Genomic DNA, 25312 nt, shown 5'->3' with positions numbered 1-25312 from the left:
ATAACTTTCTCTACTAATAACAAAAAAGAAAGAAGAGAACAGAACGTTTAGGATTTCTAGGTGAATGCCTCCTTTTTTCTCCTGCACTATTTATCCCTTATCCATTTTTCACCTCCTCTTGTTGCAATCTGCCACTGAAACCAGATTTTCTGGACTGAGAAACTAAACAATCATTTTTTGTTGGGTTTTGATGCAGAAGTCAGGGAGAGAACAGGATGTTGCGGATGAGACAGTATTACAAATGTACATGTGAAGTCGTGTGTCTTTGTATGTGCAGATGCATGTGTGTGTGTTTGTGTATACATATATACCTGTACTTATCACTTGGGTTTTCAGCTGGTTGACTGCTCTGGTGCATTGACTGGTCTACTAAGAACAAGACTCAACCGTTTGGATTAACATGTACCTCAAAATAAAGCAAACAATTGTTCACAGATGTATTTTATCACTAGCTTTAAAAAATCCAAACACATGGGTGTTTTTCTTAGCTAAACTGAACATTTCTTGAATCAACAGAAAATATGTAACAGGAATAGATTCTTGGGGAAGAGGGAAAAAACCAAAGATTAGAAATAGGCCCACTTCCTTATTTCTCAAGGATGTTTACAAAAATAAATTGTCAGCGAAGAGGGAAATATCGGATATTTCAACCATTATTGTAATGTGTTTCAATCCCTGCTTTAAGTTGCAGTAGAAATTCTCATGTATGTCATCTTGTCTGGTTTAGCAATTATCAGTTAATCATATATGCAACACTGATTATTATTGACAGAATCCTAACAATCTATGAACCTGTGTGAGTTTGCCATTAAAAAGTGAAGAGCATATCTGCAATTTGGAGTTAAGTTTACCTCAAGAATAACTTCAGCAGAAATAAATTCCTACTGCCTAAAAGGGTTATGTAAGCAATAGAAAAAGTGTCATTAAAAAAGAATAAGAAAAAAGAATTATTCATAATTCAACTGCTAATAGATAATGATAATTTAAGGAAGAAATCAATGCAAATATCTTCAATAGGCTATTTAATCCTACTTCCTCTCTCTTTTGTTTATTTCTCCATATACATGAAAGTATCGTATTGTTCTTGAAAGCCGTATCTGATTTGCTTTGGAGTTAATGAAATTCCACAGTTTTTATAAAGACTAGAAATATATAGCTACTAGGGAGAAAAAAGTAAGTAAGCTTTCAGAGTCCTCTACTTTCTTTTCTGATGTTATTGATATTGGGATGAATACAGCCTATTAAAAATCTCATCAGGCTTTGAAGTAATCCGGGATCGTAACCATTCTGATCGTAACCATCAATCATTTGTTTCTGAATGGGACTTCACTGAAAAGCTAAGCCCCGGTAGAGCAATATTGAAAGCAGTTAGAGATTTTTCTGGGAAAATAGGAGGAAATGCTAATATTTGTATCTGAAGTGTTTTGGGTTTAATTTTATTGCCAACTTCTTGTATACTTCTTTGTAGGCATATGCTGACATTGCCTTAAGCTCCGGAGTTCAGAAATACATGTTCCATTTTGGACCTCACAGAAGGAGCGTGTGAGATATATAATTATCCTCTTTTTTGCAGTTCTGTAATGTCCAAGGTTGCTCAAAGACCACTAAAGGCTCATCCACACAGCAATTTGAATTTCCGGTGCTGTTAAGAGACAGAATGTGATAGGTGTCTCAGGTAGCCAAGTTACTTTGGACACAGTAGGTGAGATGTTTCTCTGGTTTTACTGCTGTATGTGCCAAAATAATTTGCTGTCTTTGGAAATAGACTCTTTGACTTGAGTGGAGCTGTTGTAAGATGTCTTCATTCATTTTTATATAACTTCTTTCTGGACTGCTCTAAATCTTTTAGATCAATCTTCTTCAAACTTGGCAAGTTTAAGATGAATGGGCTTCAACTTCAAGAAATCCTCAGCCAATGTGCTGGCTGGAGAATTCTGGGAGTTGAAATCCACACTTCTTTAAAGCTGCCAAGTCTGAAAAAACACCGTTTTGGATAGAGAAACAAGTAGATGTTTTCCTGCCTCTTTCCCTGTTGAGTGATCTACTGTAGATTAACAATGCAATTGGGGCTAAACCTGAAATTCTAATAGCTAGATGGTGAGGAAAAGGTGTATTTCATGGCAGGATTTGAAGTATTTAGGTAACATACTTATAATGACCATGGTTATTTCCTGTGGCAATTAGATTGGCATACCAAATGGGTCAATGTTATTATTAAGCCTGCATTCAAGCTGTTATTATGGCACACCATAATTTAAAACCCTCTCCATAAAATAATGCTATAACAAATAACAGGGCACTCTGGTTATCTCTGAAAATAATTAATAGTCTTCTGGGAATGATGTGCCAGTACATCAAAGTAAATGTATCATATGTAACACCATCACGATAGCAAAAATCTATTTACTGATCAGAAAATATACATCAGGCCTTGCTGAATTTGTCTTCTATTGATAAGGTAACCAATTGTCCAAATGCTGCTAAACTGATATGAAAACAAATAGCACAACCTACATTTTGATTTTATTACATTCTAAATCCAATGGATTTTTTAAAAAAACACACATATGAAATTGAATGAAAATGCACTGCAATCGTTTCAGAATCTCAACTGTAGGCAATAAGTTAAGCTATTTTCATTCCCGGAAAGATCAGAGCTAACATTTGGATACATATCTTTTATATGTATGTTTTAAATCCTACTCATGACTTTTAAAAATCTCATTGGCTCCTCGTGTGTTGTAGTTCACCACAGAAGCTTACTATTTTAAATATTAAATATTTTAACATTGGGATAAAAGATGGAATAAAGACTCAAAAGATATGAATATATGAAAACAGCCTTCTCTAGCCAATGTCTCATAAACCTGTTGGGACCACAACTCCCAGAATCTCCAAATCATTATAGCAACTGTAGGAATTCAGGGAGTTGGAGTTCAACAAGCAACAGAACACAAGACCTCCATTTTGTCTTACCAGTATTAACCCACAGTGCTTCTTTATTATCTTGAGAGGGAGAACACATAAATAAAAACAAACAGCTAACAGATAAACAAAAATAAACAGCTCAGGAAAGTTTGCCTTGTACATATTATTCCCAGGTTCCAATCTATCCCTGCCCATGTGGATTTCCACACTGCAGGAAAAGGCAAGTAGATGTAAGTAGGCAATTGGCAACATGAACAATTAAAGAGTGATGACTTCCTAAGAATAATTAATACAAATTCAAGACATTAAGCCTTTGTCTTTCTAAAGCTAGTTCATACAGTAGGGTTTTTTCCCCCCTTTGCTTGATTGCCCTTGAACCTGTGAAAGGGAAGAGAAAATATCACAAACCTCTACCACACATGGCAATTTCCTGAAGGAATGTTTAGTGGCACCGAGGACTCAGCCCCTTCTGCATAGTCTAATTTCTGAACCACCAGCTTACCCTGAATATATCTTCTCAACAGCAATGGCAGCCATGTTCTTCAACAATTCTTTCCAGCAATGGGAACTATGTTCTTCAACAATATCAAACAGCAGACATCATTAATCCTTGGGAAAATTCTCTCTCTCTCTCTCTCTCTCTCTCTCACACACACACACACACACACACACTAAAACCCATTATATATTTCCATTCCATGGAATGGAATGGCATGTATAATTGCAGGGGCACTTTTGTCCTTTCTGTCTTTGGACTACTTCCATCAATTAGTGTGTCCCCTGAAAGGAATTGTGGGAGTTACTCCGAATACTTTGCCGGCAAATACTTACCTAGCTCTGCTCTGAATTTTAATGCCAAAGACATACATCATTTTCTTTTGCAGGTGCTAATTCACGCTGGTCATACGACTCTCATATATGTGTTGCAAGGGATGAAGTAAAACAAGCAAAATGCTCTTAAAATTCACCGGGTTGTGCTTTACATAACTCAAAAGAAGCTTGCTTCCCCACTCTCAATTCTTTGATTTCTCACTATATTGAAAACAGAAACACAGTACCTTTCTGGTTTGTTTTTCTTACAGGGTCAAGTTTGCATGAAGAAGACACAGCAGGAGGACTCTGTGTTGTTCAGCCTTCACCACCAATAAATACAAAACTGACATTGTAGTTTGGCAATAATATGGCCTGAAGGAAACCAACACAAGTGAGTGGTATCTCCTGTTCTTGTACCAAATTTCTTGGCATCAGAGAGGACCTATTTCTACCCCACAAATCTTTTGTACATTTTTTTTTTCATTTGCTTCCATTAAATGCAACACTGGCAGTTTTTTCCTAAGCAAGTAGCAGTATACAATGCCCTGGTTCTTTTTCCTAGGACAACTTCATCTTTTCTAAATGATAGACCAGAAATTGAGACAGATGTGGCAATGGTGGTAGATGAAGGTGTGTTTGGCAGGGCATGATAAAAACAAAAGGGTCTGTCCTTCAGGTGTGATCTGGCTGATTTTTTGCCCCCCCAAAAGTGGTCAAGGTTAGCTTTCCATCTTTTTACAGTGAACTGTTCTAGGGTGATCCCACGTATATGTTTTTAAAATCCATTCTGTATTAAAATGAAGCCTGTGGCTTTTCTTGACACGAAATAGCATCCCACAAATTCTGCTCGATTTGACGATTTCCTTCACATCTTGATGTAAATTTAGATCTCAGACACTATTACCTCTAATTATTTCAGAAGTCCGATTTCAAAATTTGATTAGAAATTTGGGAAGAGGGATGTCACACTTGGATCAGTCACTGTGGATGGAACAAAATTTCTCACCTGTATTGCTTTAAACTATACATAGTGTGTGTGCATTACTGTAATACATACATACATACATACATACATACATACATACATACATATTACAGTAATACATTAATTTTTGCAGTGTTGAACCAACTAGAAGGTAAAGATGCAAGGATTTAGCAAATGACCTATAGATACAAATTTTACTGCAGAGTAGGTTGTAAACAAATCTGTCTCTCTCTCTCACATTTAAAATATGAAATCCTATACTGTAGGGTTGTTGTTGTTTTGTTTGCTTTGTAGTGGTAAAAATGTTTCCAATAAGTGTCCAGGATCTGACCATTTTTTACTGAAATCCCCAGAACGCCATAAAATTTGCAATGCATAAAATTAGTGCCATATGCCAAACTCTGCAAAAAATAAGAAAGGAAAAAGCCCTCTCACTCACACCGCCTCGAAACACGAGGCTCTGCTGTACAATCTGAGATAGTCTCTTTGATTTCCATCTACCGCTTGACATGACGGGGGCCAAGCGGAGCCTGCCTCCGGCCTGGCCTCCTTACTCGCCAAGTTGGTTCGAATGCCACAGAAGGAGGAAAGGGGCAAAATTAATAACACTAGAGCACAACCATCAAATCATTTTCATATTGAACCTGCGGGGTCCTGAAACCTCCCCTTCCACCACTGCGCCATTGTTTTTACGGGGGACGTACTCGAGGTCGATGCTGGTTTTATGCTTGCCTTTCCCACGGCTCCAGACAAAAAGTAGTAAGAAACAAAATAAAACAACCCCAAGGAAAGTGAAACAGCCCATGGCCGTCGACACCAGTATTGTCTTAAGGTCCAGAGCAAATGTATTCACATTGGTTCCATTGGAACTGGTGTCATTGGAATCTGTCATGTACATAGGAGTCCTGTTGGCATAAAGAAAACGATCTGAGGCAAACCCCTTGACGGTGAGGGTGGCTGAGGAGGTGTCATTCCCAGCAGCGTTGCTGGCCACACAAACATAAATCCCACTATCTTGATCTTGGGCAAACCGGATCTCAAGTGTACCGTCTCCGAGCACCGTCACTCTCCCGCTGGATTTTGCAGTGACCAATCTCCGTCGTGGCGTCAACCAGGCGATGGTCGGCTGAGGATCTCCTTCTGCATGACACGAGAACTGCACCGACTGCCCTTCTTCAACCACCAAGTACTGCAGCTTCTTTTCGTAGATCCTGGGCTTCTTACAAGTGAAGTAGAAAGAAAGGGCAGTGCTGTGGAAGTCTTTAAACAGCCTCTCTTTGACACTGTCTGGACCGGCACACATGGGTTGCCGGCCACCAAACTGCAGCATGGGCTGCCTTTGTAAGATCCAGAGCAAGCGGCAGTCACAAGCGAGGGGATTGTGGCTTATGCAGAGAACCTCCAGGGATTTGACGGAATGGAACACATTCTCTTCCAGAGTTTCCAACAGGTTTTGAGACACGTTTAACACACGGAGGAATCGAAGGCCTTGGAAAGCATGAGGTTCAATGGCGTGCAGCTGGGCTCCCACTATGTGCAACTCTTGCAGGCGCAACACGTCTGCCAGCATGCCGGATTCGATTGTGCTGATGGGATTGTAGGAAAGGTTCAGGTGGGTCAGGTAAACCAGATGCTTCAGAGCAGCATAAGGGACGGTGGACAAATTGGTATTGGTAACGGAGAGAGAAGTGAGGTTCAGGCCATAAAGACTGTTGGCAGGGATCGTGTCGAGCATAGGCCAATAATCTATTTCTAGATTTTTCAGATGGAACAATCTCTTAAAGGCATACGCAGGCAACAGGTTGATATTGAGATGTCTCAGGTGCAGGCTGAGGAGGTTGTGAAGGTAGGAAAGGGCCTCTGTTGGTACAGCTGTCAGGTTGCATTTTTCCAGAGTGAGGTGCTCCAGACTGAGCAATCCGTTGAAGGCCCTGTGGGAGATGTAAACCAGATCGTTATCCCCAACCTCAAGGGATTTGAGGTTGTGCAGATCCTGGAACATGTAATCCAGCAGGATGACAATCTTGTTCTCGCTAATATCCAGCTTTGTTAAGTTTGACAAACCGGTGAAGACCCCTAAAGGGACCAGCTTCAGCCGATTTCCTTTCAGTCGCAAAGAGCGCAAATTGAATAGGCTGTTAAAGGCCCCGGGCTCCACATTGGCCACGATGTTGTCACTCAGATCTATCTCTTCAAGCAAAGGGAAAGCTGTGAACTCCTCCGGATTTACACTTTTTAGCCTGTTCTTGCTAAGATCCAGGATTTTAGTCTCTATGGGGATGCCCTCGGGGATGGCAATCAGGCGCCTCCGGTGACAACTGACAGACTTATTCTGTGCTGAGCATTCACAGCGAGCTGGGCAACCTAGGGTGGAGCCTATGAAAAGGAGCAGCACAGCCAGACTTAGAAATGGCTGCCAGCAAGATATGGCTGTGTGAAGCATGACTCCACTAATGTTGTCTAATCCTCCGTCACAGGCCTGCCAAGGAGAGAAGAAAGAGAGACAAAGAGAGAGAGAGAGAGAGAGAGAGGGAGAGAGAGAAAGGGAGAGAAAGAGAGAGAGGGGGGGGAGAGAGAGAAACAGCTATTAGTTAGGAAAACTGACAGGTCATGTTCATTTTCATAGTGAAAGCTACTGCAGCTAAACTAAATCTGACCTCTGGCCTAATATTGAGGGATTGCATTGAAATCAAAGGCAAAAAACAAAAATAAAAATCTGTGGGTCTCCAGATGTTGTGGAGCTGTTCTAGTGTAGTTAAGCAGCATCAGAAGAGTTGAAGATTCCCTAATCCTCACTCCCAATATGGTTTTTCTGCCAATTCTGCTTCTTCAACCAAACATAATATTGCTGAAAACCCAGGAGTACTTTCAACAGAAAGGAATTACTGTCAATTGATTCTCATTGTTAATATGTCAGGTAGGCCTTTTCTGTTTCAGTTCTGAAGAGAATCCTATCAATTGCTACAGTCAGTCGTTAGGGACAGTTGTATAATTACTAGCACCATTCTGTAGTTTTGGGTGCAGGGAATATGTTCCCTAGAACTGATTTTGTAGCGTTAGCAAAAACCATCCCTTGGGTTTCTTACAAAAGAGTAAGGTGCTTCTGTCCCATTTCTACCATTTATTCAAAACATACACATTCACCTGTTCTCACATGGCACAAAACACAGGCTGCTGTCCGGCCTTGTAAAGGGCAAACAGAAGCCGGTACCTGCCAGATCTCTCGGAATGGACTGAGCATACTTTGAACCTTGACTTCAAACACCTTTCAGTTCTGCAAGACTTGGGTTTCATTTCAGCAGAAGCCGCTCATACGTTGTGCCAGGAAATTCAGCCATAGCTTGGGAAGAGGAGCAGGCTTTTTTTTTTTTTTTACTTATTAGGGGAGTCCAAAAGGAGATTTCAACCCTGCTGGGCAAAGAATCAACTACCAAAACCTGTTTACTTCCTCTCCTCTCCTCTCCTCCTCTCCTCTGCTCTTTTTATCTCTCTCATCTCCTTTCCTCTCCTCCTCTCCTCTCTCTTTTCCTCTCTCCTCTCTTCTCTCCTTTCCTCTCTCCCCTCCTCTCCTTTCCTTTCTTTTCCTCTCTTTTCCTCTCTTTTCCTCTCTCCTCCCCTTTCCTCTCTTTCCTCTCCCCCTCTCCTCTCTTTTCCTCTCTCCTCTCTTCTCTCCTTTCCTCTCCTTCTCTCCTTTCTTTTCCTCTCCTTTCCTCTCTTTTCCTCTCCTTTCTCCTGTCCTCTCCTCCTCCCCTCACTTCTCCTTTCTTTTCCTCTCCACTCCTCCCTTTTCTCCACATACCCCTACAAGGCAGAGAAATCGCTTGTAACACCCAGCAGTGTCAAAAGCCCCCCTTAATTAAATGAAACTTTCCTTCATTAGGAATTACGTTATGCCCGAAAATCTACCAGGCTCTATGATTAGGGCCTTTCCAATGAATCCTGATCAAAGGGAACTTTCAGCCTCTCTGATCATTGCTTCCTGAATGCAGTTTGGGAGGCTTGGATTGTCAATCTTTTTACTGAACAGGGAATTTGTAAGACCCCCCCTTCCCTTCCTCCATCTAATACACGAAGTTGCAAACAAACAGGTTTAAAGGAAATAAGCTTCTTCTCTCCCGAGCCCAAGAGTTCATTCTAGTTGTAAAAACCATGAAAAGCTCAAATAGCAGGCACAATTAAAAAGCCATTTAAGTAGTGCCGAGTTCATAATAAAAGAGGACAAAAAAAAAGCGACTTTCTGTCATTCAGCTAAGTTTAAATGGGAAGGAATGTAATGCCAGACACTTCTAGGTACTGTACCACCTTATAAAGGGAGACTACAGGATTGGCAGCTCACACCATTTTAAGATTAAGGTTGTCTGATTCAGTTTAGGAACTTGCAATAAATTATGGAGGGTTCTTGGAGCTTTAAGGACCTTTAAATCAGGAAAAAAAGGTAAAGAACAATTGGCTTCTTACCCAATCAAAGGTGCAGACCATCCCTATAAAGCCATTTATTATAAGGGTGTCCAACCATGGCAATTTTAAGACTTTTGGACTTGATCTTCCAGAATTCCCCAACCAGTCACTTTAAGACTTCTGGACTGACTAGCTGTGGAATTCTGGGAGTTGAAATCCACAAGTCTTAAAGTTGCCAAGGCTGGGCACCCTTGCATTACCTCCAGGACTATTTGCTCCCAGGAGAACCTGACCATCTAATCCAAGGGTCTTCAAACTTGGTAAATTTAAGACTTGTGGACTTCAACTCCCAGAATTCCTGAGCTAACATGACTTGAGGGGAATTCTGGGAGTTGAAGTCCACAAGTCTTAAAGCTGCCAACCCCTAATCTAATCCATGCTGACCAGGAATCAGATGTCGTTAGTCAAAAGTTGGAGTGTTTTTCCAGGAAGACTTGGAGGTAAATCCTCCCTCTGCTAATATTTAGGGAGTTCATCAGGATAAGAACCATGGTAGCGCAGTGGTCAGAGTGCAGTACTGCAGGCCACTTCCGCTGACTGCCGGCTGACTGCAATTTGGCAGATTGAATCTCAACAGGCTCAAGGTTGACTCAGCCTTCCATCCTTCCGAAGTTGGTAAAATGAGGACCCAGATTGTTGGGGGCAATATGCTGACTCTGTAAACCACTTAGAGAGAGCTGAAAAGCACTGTAAAGCAGTATATAAGTCTAAGTGCTATTGCTGTAACTTTTTTCTGTTCAGCTATTGACCTTGCCATATTTATGAATGTTGATTAGTGCTTTATGCAGTTTTATGGTCTGGCTTTAATACTTTTATGAATTCAAGTCATTAAGAGTCTTTAAAGTTGTGGCCTCCAATTAGATCTAATAAGTCAGTAAATATACATTTCAGAACTTTCACAGGGCAGTATATATAAACTCAGGTTTTACCTGGGAAGCCATAAATGACTGAGTTCATTTGTTTAATATCAATACTTTTTATTTTAAGTTTTGCCCCTTCATTTAGAGTTGTATAATAAATACGCCTAATAAAGGAAGCCTTATTCAAAAAGTCAAACACCACTGAAAAATAAACATGTACACACAGAACGTCCAGAATATTTTTTTTTAAATATTGAAAGCTTTTGGCGATATATAAAGTATGCCATTTATTCTTTAATTGATTCAAGTAATTTATAGGCTGTTAATTATTTAAAGTTATTTTATTTCCTTTATGGTGTTGAAGAGGCTATATGTTGGCAAACAGCGAGCTATGCTGGCTTTCCTTGTTTAGTTAAGTTTTACTCAAGCTCTCTGAAAGTACTTGAGACCTCTTTTGATACTTGTTCCTTGATTCTCTGAAACACAAAAGCTGCTACACTTATAAAAAAAATGTTAACAGCATCCTGAATTTTTATTTGAATTATATTTCTATAATTTCTATATTTATCTCTCTGTCTCTCTATTATTGTCGTCTGTCTGTCTATCTATCTCTACTCTCTCTCTCCCTCTATTATCTATCTATCTATCTATCTATCTATCTATCTATCTATCTATCTATCTATCTATCTATCTATCTACCTACCTACCTACCTACCTACCTACCCATCCATCCCATCCTATCTATCTATCTATCTATCTATCTATCTATCTATCTATCTATCTATCTATCTATCTATCTATCTATCTATCTATCTATCTATCTATCTACCCATCCATAACATCCATTCTTTCTTTCTTTCTTTCTTTCTTTCTTTCTTTCTTTCTTTCTTTCTTTCTTTCTATCTATCTATCTATCTATCTATCTATCTATCTATCTATCTATCTATCTATCTATCTACCTACCTACCTACCTACCTACTTACCTACCTACCCATCCATCCTATCTATCTATCTATCTATCTATCTATCTATCTATCTATCTATCTATCTATCTATCTATCTATCTATCCTCTCTCCCTCTCTCTCTTCCCTCTCTCCCTCTCCTTCCGTCATCTCTCTCTCTCTTTCTCCATCTATCTATATCATCTATATCTATCTTTTCCAGAGTGCCCTTCCTATCAACTCAGAGCAATCTACAAGGACAGAAAGGAGGGGCAAAGGAAGGAGCGGGGGAAAAGAGATTAATTTTCAAGGTCAGATAGCAGGGCTGATCTTCCTTTATTAGATTTTTTTGCTCCTTTCAGACTGGGTAGAGTTGACATTGCTGAACAGTCCCAGAGTCCCATAACAACTCATGGGGAGTTAAAGAGAGAGCCCAAGTAAGCTTTGTTTACATTTTTGTCCAGCTTATGTAAAATGATGTGATGTACTCCTCCCGCAATGCCTCCCACACCGGTCCTGCAATCACCACTGCTTTGTTCCCAGGGGTGCGATTCAACCGGTGTAAAAACATGCGAAGCGTTTGCTACTGACCTTCTCCAGGCATCCATGTATGTTAAACAGCTGACGCACAGCAACCCGCTGTGACGCGTGAATCAGCTGAGCTTTTAAAAACAGGATATAAAGCACAGCCTAGAGCCCGGGCGGGTGGGCGGGCCCAATAGCTGATCGTTAGATCAATTTGAATTGGTTTGCTCCCAGCTGAACCTTGGAGCTACCGGTTTTCCCGAAGTAGTCCAAACTGGTAGAATCCCACCCCTGCTTGTGCCCTCTTTGAAAACAGGAGAATGTCCCCAGGCTGAAGCTCGAATGGTACATAATGTAACTTTCAGCTCCCTAATTTTAATAGTTCTCAAATACGTACAAGAATAGTAAATTAGCATGAAGAGACCTTTCGTCCAACCTACTTGGAAGGCACCAATTTGAACAAAGCTGCAATTTGCTACCAAAGTTTTTACTGGGTTGGTTTTGATAGAAGATGGTGGGCTAAATATGTGACTGGTTACTCTCTCATATAGGCGCAAAACTTTTTAGTCATAAGCCTCTAGTCTTCTCTGCCAATGAATTCATATATACTGGTTTTGAATTTAATGGAACTACTATATGTACTTAAGAATGGCTCTAGGTGGAAGCCTATGTACTGTATTTAATAAGGCATGTGACTCCACTGTAGCTAGTCCTCAACTTACGACCACAGTTGAGCTCAAACTTTTCTGTTGCTCAGCAAGACAACTGTTAAGCGAGTTTTGCCCCACCTTACGACCTTTCTTGCCACCGTTGTTAAGTGAATCACTGCGTTTGTTAAGTTAGTAACATGGTTGCTAAAATGAATCTGGTTTCCCATGGATTTTGCTTGTCAAAAGGTCGTGAAAGGTGATCACATGACCCCAGGACAGTGCAACCGTCATGAATATGAGTCAGTTGCCAAGCGTCCGAATTTTAATCATATGACCATGGGGATGCGGTCATAAATATGAAAAACGGTCATAAGTCACCTTTTTCCAATGCTGTTGTAATTAGGAATAGTCACTGAATAAATAACTGTAAGTTGAAGACTCCTTGTAAACAGGCAATCTTTGACCTATGACAACAATCGGGAACAGAATTTCCATTGTTAAGGTCATAAAGTACGTAAAGCCTTCTGGTGCTTTGGAAAATAGGATGAATTCCCCCCGTTCTTTGAGGCAGCCCCTCCAATATTCGGACCACTTCTATCAAGTCACTAAGTGAAGTGATAAGGAGGACTTTCTCGGAGAAGGTCAGCTATGGAAGCAGGGACCACTGGGGCCCCAAAAGGCATAAATGGGAGAGAGATAGCAGGGGTGGGCTTCAACAGTGTTAGCAATGAGTTCTCTGCCCAGTTGCTGGGTGGGCGTGGCCATGGTGGGCGTGGCTTAGTTGGCCTCCTGCACCACGACACGGGCAGGGTGTTTTTGCCCTCCCTGGGCTCTGGAGGTTCCTTGAGCCTCCAGGAAGGCAAAAACGGCCTCCCCGGGTTCCAGAGGCTCTCTGGAAGCTGGAAATGGGCCTGTTTCCAGTCTTCCTGAACTTCCAGGAAACCCTTTTTTTGCCTTCCCTGAGCCTCCATACACACCTTGCACTTACCTGCATCTAAAACTGGCCATGTGGGGACTATTGGGAGAGGTGGGGTGGGCGGGGCCAGCCAGGAGTGGTATTTGGGGGGGGGGTTCTCCAAACTGCGCAGAATCTTAGCTAGGGGATCTCTCAAACCCCTGCAAACCCCCAACAGCCTACCCCTAAGAGATAGGTGGTAAGGGAAGATGAAGTACCCCTGTGACGGTTAGTGCGTCTCTCAGTCTGCTAAGTGCCCACATTTTGATCATGGGGATGCTGCCATGGTTATATCTTTTGGGTCTTGTCATACGTTTCTTCCATTCATCTGTGCTGTAGCTTCAAACAGTTGCTGCATAATGATCACACATTGAAGATTACTTAAAACCAATTTTCCCCAAGCTCTCATTCTTTTTTGGGGCATTCAGTGGATGTTTTTCAACCACTTTCTTTCTCTCAAAAAGAATGGGAAGAGGGAAGAAGCAAGATAAATTGGATTGATTTCTCTACGTTTATCCCCAGCATGAATGCTGATTATGATCTGTATTCTGGCTCGTGGAAGGAAATGGTATTGTTAAGATCTAGAAGCATCTAAAGAACTGCTGACATGTTTTCTTTATGAGTACCAGTTATTTTTATAATTACAAGTCACTGTGGGGAAACAGCCGGAATTGCAGTGCAGGATTTAATAAAGACATTGAGCATTACACTTGGAGTTCTGCAGGTCTCTGACATTCTTTTTTATTCTCTGCTGAATAGTGAAATAAAAACACAAGAATAAAAGCCATCATCCAAGCCCCTTCCTCCATTCCCATGGGGTTTCAAACTATGGCAACTGTTCTAAACCAAAAATGGTTTATTTATTCGCCTGCTTCAAGCATTAGACTAAGCTAAAATCCTCTGTCTGTCTGTCTGTCTATCTGTCTATCCATCCACCCACCCACCCATCCATTGCTCTCTCTCTCTCTCTCTCTCTCTGTCTCTGTCTCTGTCTCTCTCTCTCTCATCACCTGGCTATTCCTTTCTCAAGGGGTGGGATTCTACTGGTACGGACAGGTTTGAGTGAACAGGTAGTTTCGGTGATTATTTGGTTTCACCCACTCGCCCCTGCCCTTTTCCTGTGCTTTACTTTCCTTGTTTTTGAGCACAGCTGATTCACGCAGCAGAGTGGTTTGCCACGCATCAGCTGTTTTTACACATCAGGGTTGCAACAGAAGGTGAGTATTAGAGCTAAAAATGGTCTTTTCTTAATGCTGGGTGTGCGCGCTCACCGAACCGGTTGTTACACCAGTTGAATCGTACCACTGCCTATCTCTATCTATTTATTTTCTGCCTTTATTATTTTACAAATAACTCAAGGCAGTGAACATATTCAACACACCTTCCTCCTTCTATTTTATCCACAACAACCACCTTGTGAGATGAGTTGGGCTGAGAGAGTCACCATATTATGTTGTTTTGGGCCAATGATTGGATGGAGCAACTCCTCTTGCCGGACATGACAAACGTTTTGAACTGGATTCCACGCCTGAAGAATAGGGGGAAAAAAGCCTCAGAGGTATAGGCACATCACTTCCATCTGCTGCCTGGAAAGCTATGAAGTCAACTATAATTGAGAATAAATTGAAAATGTCTTTCCTTTTTTTTTTTTTAACTGATTACAAATATAAGCTTAGTTTGTTGCATGAATGTTTCCTGGCTTGTTGTTCCCGATTTCTTTTCATCTCCATATCGGTTTCTAAGCAATCCACAAATGAACAAGACACGTTCGGTGAAAAAACTTGTCATGATTTTCTCAACCCCCCCACCTTATGTTCCTGATTCGATTTGAGCGAAGGGGTGTTCAAATACCTTTCAACAGAGAAGAAAATTTTAGTGAAATTCTCATCAGCAAATATGATATTCTTATAAAGGTAAAGGCTCCCCTCACACATACGTGCTAGTCGTTTCCGGCTCTAGGGAGTGGTGCTCATCTGTTACAAAGCCGAAGAGCCAGCGCTGTCCGAAGGTGTCTCCGTGGTCATGTGGCCAGCATGACTAAATGCTGAAGGCACATTGAACGCTGTTACCTTCCCACCAAAGTGGTCCCTATTTTTCTACTTGCATTTTTACATGCTTTCGAACTGCTAGGTTGGCAGAAGCTGGGAAGAGTAACAAGAGCGCACTCCATTACGGAACGCTAGGGATTCAAACCACCAAACTTTCTGATCAATAAGCTCAGCGTCTTAGCTACTGAGCCACTGCAGCAGCTATAAAAATAAAAGTATACTTGACTTCATCAAGTCTAAAAGTATATAAATTATATTCTTATACTTTGGCAGAAAAAGACGCATTTGACTTGCGTTAAACCATGATCTCTCTGGGGATCTAGAACTTTCCGTGCTTCTCTTAGTTTCTTTTGGACTTTCTCAGATTATGAGATGAGGCAACCCAGCCAGTGTCTATCAGAGTGATTTGAAGATATCTAATAGAAAACCAAATGGCCCTTCCATCAATCTCAACAGGGAAATAAAATCAAAGGCACCATGAAAAACCCTAAAGAAATTCTCAAGCACCTAAATTAGGTAGAAAAAATAAGCTTCTGTCTGGGGTCAAAAGATAACCTATGGATTAAACCACAAGGTACCGATTCAGGCATTAGTGAAAACAAAGCACGGCACAGTCAGATATAATTTCATTGGTGGTAATAGTGTGACAATATTGAATCTGCAAAAAATATGAGGCTGCTTTTGGCGGACAGGCCCCAAACATTTTGTAATCTCCACTAAAATTGTTCTACCTCCTTCCTATATGGGATTTCTGATAAAGATACAATCGACACGCAAAGAAACATCACAAACACTGTCTTGTCCTTTCTTCATTATAAAATCCCAACAACAACAAATTAAATAACTTACACATCGGATTGCTTATCATCATAAAAACCTAGTTAATAGATCTTCAGGCAGATAGATACTCTTGGCTACATTACAGGCTACTAGGACTTTATTACTTGAAGTTTATAGATGTGATTTGGAAAAAGGGAAAGCTGAGATCGAACACAGAAGTCAATTTATAGGGTAAAAGATGTTGGGGAAATTAAAGTAATAAATTATTTCTAATGCTAAGACAGGTCTTTTAGAACTTATGCAAAACAGTCCGCTCACAAACATGTAGTGCAAACAGTGGGTACAGAGGAAAATAATAAAATGGTAAACTAAACTAAGCTAAATTATTCTAATAATAAAACTGCAGACACTGCCATGTGAAATTACTCTGCATTCATTTTTCTATATATTGCTCTAGTACAGGGGTGTCAAAATCGATTTCATTGAGAGTTGTGTTTGACCTCGGAGGGCCAAGGTGGGTATGGCCAGCTCGTCACTCATGTCGGGGGCATATATGGTGGCTTGAGCACTTTGACAGTGAAAACAGGCTCCTGAGCTCCATTTTCAGCTGCTATGGCTTCCTGAAACCCTCTGCCAGCAAAAACAGAGCTTGGGAGATTTCTTGAGTGTGCGGCCCTCCTGAACTCCATTTTCACTGACAGAGACACCATGGGCCAGTCCTTCGCTGTTTCCAGGGTGGCCCCCAAGGCCAGATTGACACACCCCGCAGGTCGGATCCAGCCCACGGGCCTTGAGATGACATTCCTGCTCTAGTATTGTGATTGATAGCTGTTATTGTTCCTACTGTTTCTCCCACATGAATACAAGTTCCACTTGTTTTTGTGCTGTGCAAATCTAGTTCTTACAGTGAAGCTCTCATGCGTGACCTGACGAGACTTTTATTTGATCAGTCAGCTTTTTCACAAAGTCTGATTCTGAGTAGAACTCAGAAGGAACAACTACAAAGAAGATTACGCAGCTGGCTTCAGTGCCTAAGGAGGGACTACAACCTGTGTCTCTCTGCCCCTAGTCCAGCACCTTCACTGCAGTACTGCACTGGTTCTCCTGACTGAAAGTTCCTCTTGAGTCTTCATGGATGTTTTTCATACCACCGCGAATCTTTTAAAGAAAAGAAAGAAATCTGATACGGATGGGCATTCTTCTAGATTTGGAGAAGAAATGGTGACTTGGACCATATGTTAGCACACAGGTCATACCATTTGCCATCTTTTTAAGCTAGCATAGAAAAAAAGCAATAGCTTCTTAAAGGAACTGAGGAAAATGGTTACGTTTTGCTTCTTCAATCCAAGTGGTTGCTCAGCCGTACAATTTTGTAATTGGAAAACTGATTCCTGATGACTTCAGGCATGCCTACATATTATTTTCTCGGCAACAATTTGGAAGTGACTCTCATCCACTTCTTATCTACCCTATAACCCTGGTATTCCAGTGGTGGTTTTCTACCGGTTCAGCCTGGTTCAGCCAAACCAGGCTGAACCGGTAGTAAAAAATGCTACTGGTTTAACTGAACCGGTAGTAAAAAAAATAGCTATTGGGAGATCTGGTTTGAGCTTCTTTGGCGACAGACCAAAATCTGTGATTGTGTGCAGTTTTGATCTGTGCTCGCCGCTGGAGCACCCCGAGCTGGCTGGTTTCAGGGCTAAGCCACCCTGTAGAGGTGGTGAAGAGGGGGGAGACTGCCAGCAGGGTTGAGGAGAGCCACATCTCTCCTCCCCAGCTGGCCATTACTCCCTTACTCAAAGGCAGTTGCAGCGGTGGTCTGAAATGGCCACATCAAAGAAGAACCCGACCGGAAAAGAATGTGCAGGAGGAAGATAAGAAGAGAAAGTTTTTGGCTGACTGGGTCGAACTGGAAAAACAACAATACAAGGTACCCTGGAATTTAAATTATAAAGAACAACATTGTTCCCAAAGAAGACTTTGAAGCTGTGAATGAGAGAGGGAAGGGAAAGGATTTGGGGTTTTTCTCTTTTCTTCCCTATATTGACAACTAAGAGATTTAAGCAAGAAATCGGCAAAAACCCACTTTGACAATAACAGGTATTTAAGCTGAAAATAAAATGTTAAAGGGATAATAAAGATTTCTGGATTCTCAAAAACTTTTAAAAGAAGGAAAAAAACAAAAGGGTGTGGGATCTGGAAAAAGGGAGGAAACCACCTGGAAGTGAAAGGAATTAACAATGAAACTTTAACATGATTCCTAAAAGATACATTTTAACTGAAACTTTGTAACAAGATAAGAGAACCCCAGGAAGAGAAAGTGGAAAAAAGAAGCAAGAAGAAACAGTTTAGGATTATTTGGATTACTTGGTGATTTTTGGATTTTTGGCTATTGGATCTAAATGACTAAAATTAATTGGGTGGTTGTTTAAAAGTTTTTAAAATGGTATCACTCTTGGAAGAATTGAGAATGGAACTTAAAAAACAGAAAGAAGATGCACAAGAAGGAAAAGATCCTTTTGGCTTCGTATTTCAATTTTTAGAAATGGAGATCTTGAACTATGAGAAACAACAAGAAATGCCTGTAGAAGAAGAAGGGCGGGACAAAGAAGAAGCCATCTTCAATGGCCAAGTATTTCTATGTGGGGAAAAGAAAGGAAGGGGGGGGGGAAAGAGAGTGAAAAATTTCAGATCCGAAAAAACAACCCCCCCAAAGAATAGTTTGAAAAGTAATTATAACATTAGGAAGAAACAGAGGAGAGGATTACAGAAGAGAGAATCAGAATTAGAGAGAGAAGGGGTCAAAAAGGGAAGGGAGAAGAAGAGGGAGAAGAGGGAGAAGAGGGAAAGGAAAAGAAATTATAAAGGACAGAACCAGGACATAGAGAAACAGGGAAAACATATAAGACACAGAGATAATGGGTGAAAACTTAATTGAAAGGGGGATTCTGCAAAGGTATATAAGATAGTATTGTTATATTAGAAATAGAAATGAACTTTGAAAATATGAAACAAGTGTGATTAAAATGATAGATAAAATATTCATTGTAATGTAATGTTTAATAAATATGTGAAATAAAGAGAATGAGAGAATGAAATTAGGAAAGGAGGGGAACATTTTAATTATTATAAATGTATCATAAACATTTAAGCGAAGAATATGAAAGAAACATGAAAAAATATGGAAATATTATAAGTGTTCCTAGAAGTATGATATCCTATTGAAAAGGAATGTTAAAGATGTCAAAGATTATAACTAGCATTAATGATAGAGTTGAATTGGAATAGAATAGGTATTTTATTTATTATTGTTATATATATATATTCTCTTTAAGAACTTAGTGCATATTTTAAGAATTTGACTGGAAGTTATGTGGTATATTGAATGTTATAGTTGTAAAGGCATAAATTGAAGTTTAAATAAGAGCTGAATGGATAAAAATTAAAAGATACAAAGGTGTCATACTCCAATTAGTAACTACAGGAGAAAATTTTGTTTAACGAGAAAAGAAAATATGAAATTGAAACAGGACAGACAAAAGTATAAATATGATGACTAGAAAGGTATTGAAACTTAGAAAAAGTTATATATAATTGAATATAGAAAGGAATGAGATAATTAAAAGTAAGATTGGGAAAACTAAGGGAAGGGAAAAAAATATTGAGAAAATGTTAAAATAGTAATAAGATATGGAATAGAACACAAAGATGAATATGAAATTGAATTTGTGCTTGTATGGAGAAGTGATAACCCGGGACCATGCTATTCTCAAAAAAAGAAATTTTACTTGTATTATGTTTTGTGAAAACCCAAATAAAATTTTTATAAAAAAAAATTGCTATCGGTTCGACTGAATCGGTATTTCCGATGATCAGCTGGGCGACCATCAGCTATGCCCCGCGATTTAGGTTAGCTAGAAAGCAGGAAATCATCAGATTTCTTGGTTTCTAGCTAATCTAAATCATGTGGCACAGCTGATTCTCCCCCTCCCCCCGCTTCAAAATGCATCTTTTTCCAGCACTTCCCTGAGGCTCACTAGGCAAAAAATGGGGTGCGGGGAGGCTGCAAAAGAAAAAAGAGAAAAGAGAAAGAAAGAAGTAGGGAGGTGAGAAAGAAAGGGAGGGAGGGGAGAAAGAAAGAGAAAGAAAAAAAGAAAGAAAGAAATAAAGAAATAAAAAAGGGGGGGGAAGGAGAGGAAGGGAGGACCACAAATCTTGCTACTAGACCAAGGGTCTTCAAACATGGCAAGTTTAAGACTTGTGGACTTCAACTCCCAGAATTCCTAAGCTAACAGGAGGAGGAACTCTGGGAGTTGAAGTCTACAAGTCTTAAAGCTGTCAAGTTTGAAGACCCCTGCACTAGACACAGCTTCAGAGGATGCTTTGAAACAGCACAGCAAATCCAGGGCTGGAAGGTGACGTGGAGGTCATCCAGTCCAACCCCCTGCTCCAAAATGTGAGTTTCTGTCTGTTGTTCCCCAGTCAAATGACCACATAGCCACGCCCACCAAGCTACGCCCACAGAACCGGTAGTTAAAAAATTTCAACCATGTTGAAGATAAACAAATACTACAAGACTGGAATGGAAGTGGTAGTTTGGAAAGCCAGAAGACTGTCTCAAAATTCTCATCTGATATAGGACAGCCACCTGCCCTGATGTTTCATTTTGGAGAATTTTTTTTTTTTGAGACATACAAAACCTACCAAAACTTTGGGTGGGAAAATGTCTGCTTCGAAAACTAAAGTGACCAATCCCTGTGGCCCCGTCTGAGAAGTCTCAAAGCCAATGCAGGCACTTGGCTGTTTGGCACAGCTGCCTGTTGAAACCTAGCTTTGAGGATCCCCAATGGTGTGAAGCAATTCTGGAAAACTGCACAAACCTCAATGCCCCAAGGAATTTAGAGAACAAAGCAGTGACAAAACCAGGTTTAGGGAGTGCAGGTGGTCCTTTCAGGGTCTTTAGAATAAGGCCCCATGGGAAACTGGCCACAATGGCCATTTGGATTGTACTGGCATCACTCCAGGTAATTGAAAGAGGAAGGCAGTAATAGAAAAAAGGCATGAAGTTACGGAGTGAGTTTCTCTTGGGTACTGCTGCTAAGGTCCTTCAGAAATTGCACAAATAACTCAACTGACATACATAAAGGTATTTTTGAATTCTCTGTTGACACTCGGAAGCTGAGGAAGCAATGTATCAGCTTGCTTATCCTCAACGCGCCTACATGCAGTTATGACATGTTTCTTATGCTGTCACCATTCCTTAGAGTTATATTATCCCTTTGCACCAACCGTTTTTCAGAAGGCTGGCAATACACATGGACAGCCATAAGTGAATTAGACCCTCAATTAAAAATAATATATAAATCATCATGAAGAGCAGAACAAAGAAAGCCACAAGAACAAGCTGTACCTATCTCTGGCAGTTTAACTGTCAATACTTCACATATGCCTCAAAGGCCTGCCTAAAACTAAGCAAAACAAGAGAGGGAGCTAATCTGGCCTCATTTGGTATATACAAATGAAGTCAGTCAATCTTTAGGTCTTTTTATATTGGAAAATGTGTCCCTTACTTAGGAAAAAAAAAAACCAAACCCCACACCTTCATTTTTTCTTCTACAATGCTCAATAAAGTATTTTCTGTTTTCTTTATGACTAACCTAAATTACCAGGCATAATAATGGCTAAATATCTATAGGGTAGACATATTGCTGAGGTACACATTTTAAAGAACAGCAGGTTTGTTGCAATGACACACATATCATCAATCATCTATCACCTCTCTCATCTCATATCCAATCTACGCATAATCTACAAGGATTATTTAATTATCAGCTCAGTGTGCAGGAACATTTCTGAATAGCATGGAACTTCCATCTCTCTCTCTTTTGCTCTTCCTGTTAATCATTTTATCACACTGTTTCTTACAGAATGGCAGGGCTTGGCACTTCAAAAGTCCTCATGTAGCAGCCACCGAATCCTAGTGACATTTCTCGTGAGCGTGGCAACTTGAATAAAGCAAAGTCACAATAAGAATAATTATCAGTGAAGTAACTACTTCTACATTGAAAGAGGAATTGGGTCACTTGTAAAGTCCCCTGACTGGTTTTGGCAGTGTGGAAAAAGAGTGAGAATAGCAAAGCTCCTATGTTACAGAGACAAAAGCTCTCTAGTATATTTATTTATTAATTTAGAAAATTTATTTCCTGCCTATCTTATATCCAACAACTCTGGGCAGTATATAGCAATGAGGCCACTGAGGGATTTGAGTGTCTATGGAATCCTGCTTATTACAATTTGCCCATTATAGTTTATTCAGTAAATATATTAAAGGTGTCCTACTCATATTTTTGCAGTATAATCTACAGCAGTTCCCAAACTTTTTCAGTCCACTGCCCCCATGGTGCTACAAACCCATCCTCAAAGCCTCCCACCCAGGGGCGGGATTGAAATTTCTGTGGGCGTGGTCTAATTTGAGGGTGTGGCTTGCTGGTCACATGACTGGGTGGGCATGGCTTGCTGGTCACGTGACTGGGTGGGTGTGGCTTGCTGGTTGCGTGACTGGTGGCGTGGCTTGCTGGTCATATGACTGGGTAGGCGTGGTTTGGTGACTGGCAAACCAAATATAAGTGGTCCTCACTTAATGGCCGGTTGCTTAGCAAGTGTTCTAATTTATGACTGGCCTCCCCAGAACTACTTGACCTGTTTTTGGAGTTTTGACAGCCATATACACATATACACACACTCCTTTCTAACCCTGCTGGAGCAGGTTATTGGACTAGAATCGGCAAAGCATCTCTGATTAGATTCTAGTCGTGAATAAAATCTAATCAGAGATGCTTTGCCGATTCTTGTTTATTTGTTTCATTTGTATTTCTTTATTTTATGTGGCTGAATTGCATTGACATGTGTGTCCCTTCTTGTGCACAGCCCAGAAGCTTTTGTGATGCTTTGCAGCAAAAATTACCGACCTCTGGCTTTGCTTTACTTTTCAAACATGCCGGCACTGCCACGTTCTAGGTGCCAGCCCTGCAGGTCCACCCCACTGAGCCTGCTGCACTGGAGGGACTTGCCCAAGCAAGTCCGAGCGGAGCAGTGCACCTAGTCAGTGGGGTGAGTCTGGGAGAGGGAAAGAGAAAGAGATGTTTAAAAAGCCACTCCGGCTTGGTTCTCCTTTCCCAACGCTGCGTTCGGGATGAGGCCCCGCAGGATCACCCCAGTGAGCCCCTTGCACTGGAATGTGCAAGTCAATGGGGTGATCCTCCAGGGCCTTGCCTCGAACGTGGCGGTGGCGGGACGTTTGAAAAGGAGAGCAAAGCCACTCTGGTTTGCTCTTCTTTCCCAATGCTGCGCCCAGGGTGAGGCCCCGCAGGCTTATCCGACTGAGCCCTTTGCACCAGAGCATACAAGTCAATGGGGTGATCCTGCAGGGCCTTTCCTCGAACGCCACGGCGGCAGGATTTTTTCTCACCCCTGAATTGTGCCTTGTGTGGGGCCCACCCCCAGTGCCCCCTGCCACCTCTTAAGGCCCCCCTGCTGGTCCCCTTGCTTCTTAGCACCCCCCTAAGGCATCCCACTGCCCCCCAGAGGGTGGTACCACCCACTTTGGGAACCACTGATCTACAGGTAGTCCTCTACTTATAACAGTTTGCTTATTGACCATTCAAAGTTACAACGGCCCTGAAACAAGTGACAGTTTTTCACACTTAGAATCGTTGTAGCATTCCTAGGATCCTGTGACTAAAATTCAGAAGCTTAAATATTTATGATGGTTGTAATGTCCCAAGGTCATGGGATCACCTTTTGCGACCTTCTGACAAGCAAAATCAATGGGGAAGCCAGATTCACTCAACGACCATGTTGCTAACAGCTGCAGTGATTCATTTAACAACAAATGGGGCAAAACTCACTTAACAACTGTCTTGCTTAGCAATAGAAATTTTGGGTTCACTTGTGGTCATACGTTGAGGATTATCTATATTATGTATATGGGTCCAGCTTATTCCAATTCAAGCATGTCTTTCGCTGATGCCATCTTGTGTGAAATCCTAACTAAGTAACAAGTTGATTATAAAAAAATGGAGGAACGCCATCATTTGCTCATCCAGACTACCATTTTATACTCTATACCGATACGTGTTTCAGGTTAATTCCAGAAATCAACATAATCTTGAACAAAGCAGTTTCAAATTGGTCAGAATCATTATATTGATTGTGGTCAATATAAGGAGGAGAACATTACATGTATTCCCCCCCCCCATGATAACTTATTGAAATAAAATTTCTAGGCAGATAGGCAAGGGGGATGGACTCGGTTAAAGAGACCATGGATGCATGGTTGAAAGACTCAAAGGGTCAGTTGAGGGACAGTTCATTATAGAGGTAGCTAAGAGTTGACATGTGGCACATAAGCAATCAATCAATCAATGGCCTGAGGGCAAAACTTAAGACGACTGAAGGAGTCAACACAACTCCAAGTACTGTAGTTTACACTGCTTTGAAATCTGTCTCAACTTCTTATTCTGGACAACTCAGATTATCTCTGAGCAGTTTTTAAATTGCTTGTCCAAGATGATAAAACATGGGTAGCTGCCTGTTTATCTACAGTCTGCCAGCTGTGGCACTGTGAAGAGAACATTTAAAGTTATTTTAGAGCAAATTTTAGGAACCAATTTCTGGAAGTGATATTCTCCACTTATTACACAGATTCTGTATTCAAATTTTGCACTGTACAATCCAACTAGTAAGAATAATTGTGTAAACCTGAATGCTAATTTATGACCAGGGATAAGCATAATGAATAGGCACAGGAATCAATGGCAATTTCTTTTAATATATTGAGCATAGATGATTATAATTTATGGTAATTGATATATTCCCCTGGGGCTGTATTGCTGTTTAGATCTAATTATGATTTTTTTTCATGTTTCTAAACAATGCAGTTTTTGTGCAGAAAACATACATCAAGCCCAATTTTCAAACTTTCTGCAAATAATGTACAGTAAGTTATATCTGCTAGAATTACTTAGAGCAGTGGTTCTTCACCATGGAACCCCTTTAAATAATTTTTGTGGCCATGGACCCCCAAGACTTAACTCAGGATTGAAATCATAATAGTTCTTCATGCCTTCGCAGACCCACTGTGACACTGTGGTTCCGTGGGGGTCTGTGGATCACACCCTGAGAACCATTGACTTGGAAGATTGATAATGCTATAGTCATAGAAAACCTATGGAGTCATTTTTGAATCATAAATATAACCCAACACTATGCACATTTGCTAGCTAGCCCAAAGTCTATGGTTTCCTTCAAGTATTTATAGTTCAAAGGTTTACAGTCAGAATGAACTGTCCATGAGAATGATGCCAGTG

At 40.7% G+C, this 25312-nt stretch overlaps 1 protein-coding gene across 2 annotated transcripts in view; it reads right to left on the bottom strand.

Annotated features, from left to right (window-relative positions):
- Positions 1-2981: 2981 nt before the first annotated feature.
- Positions 2982-25312, bottom strand: part of LINGO2 (leucine rich repeat and Ig domain containing 2) — a 726658-nt gene continuing 704327 nt past the window's right edge. For both annotated transcript variants that reach the window (XM_087926538.1, XM_087926540.1), the window contains one exon: positions 2982-7205. In XM_087926538.1, coding sequence (XP_087782664.1) covers positions 5349-7169 — 1821 coding nt within the window. In that variant the 5' untranslated portion in view covers positions 7170-7205 and the 3' untranslated portion in view covers positions 2982-5348. The remainder of the gene's footprint in view (positions 7206-25312) is intronic.

This window comes from Pseudonaja textilis, chromosome 2, assembly GCF_049901715.1.
Source record: "Pseudonaja textilis isolate UNSWEBS1 chromosome 2, rPseTex1.2, whole genome shotgun sequence".
NCBI lineage: Eukaryota > Metazoa > Chordata > Lepidosauria > Squamata > Elapidae > Pseudonaja > Pseudonaja textilis.
Note: the sequence above shows the minus strand (reverse complement) of the source record. Positions and strands in the feature narration are given on the sequence as shown.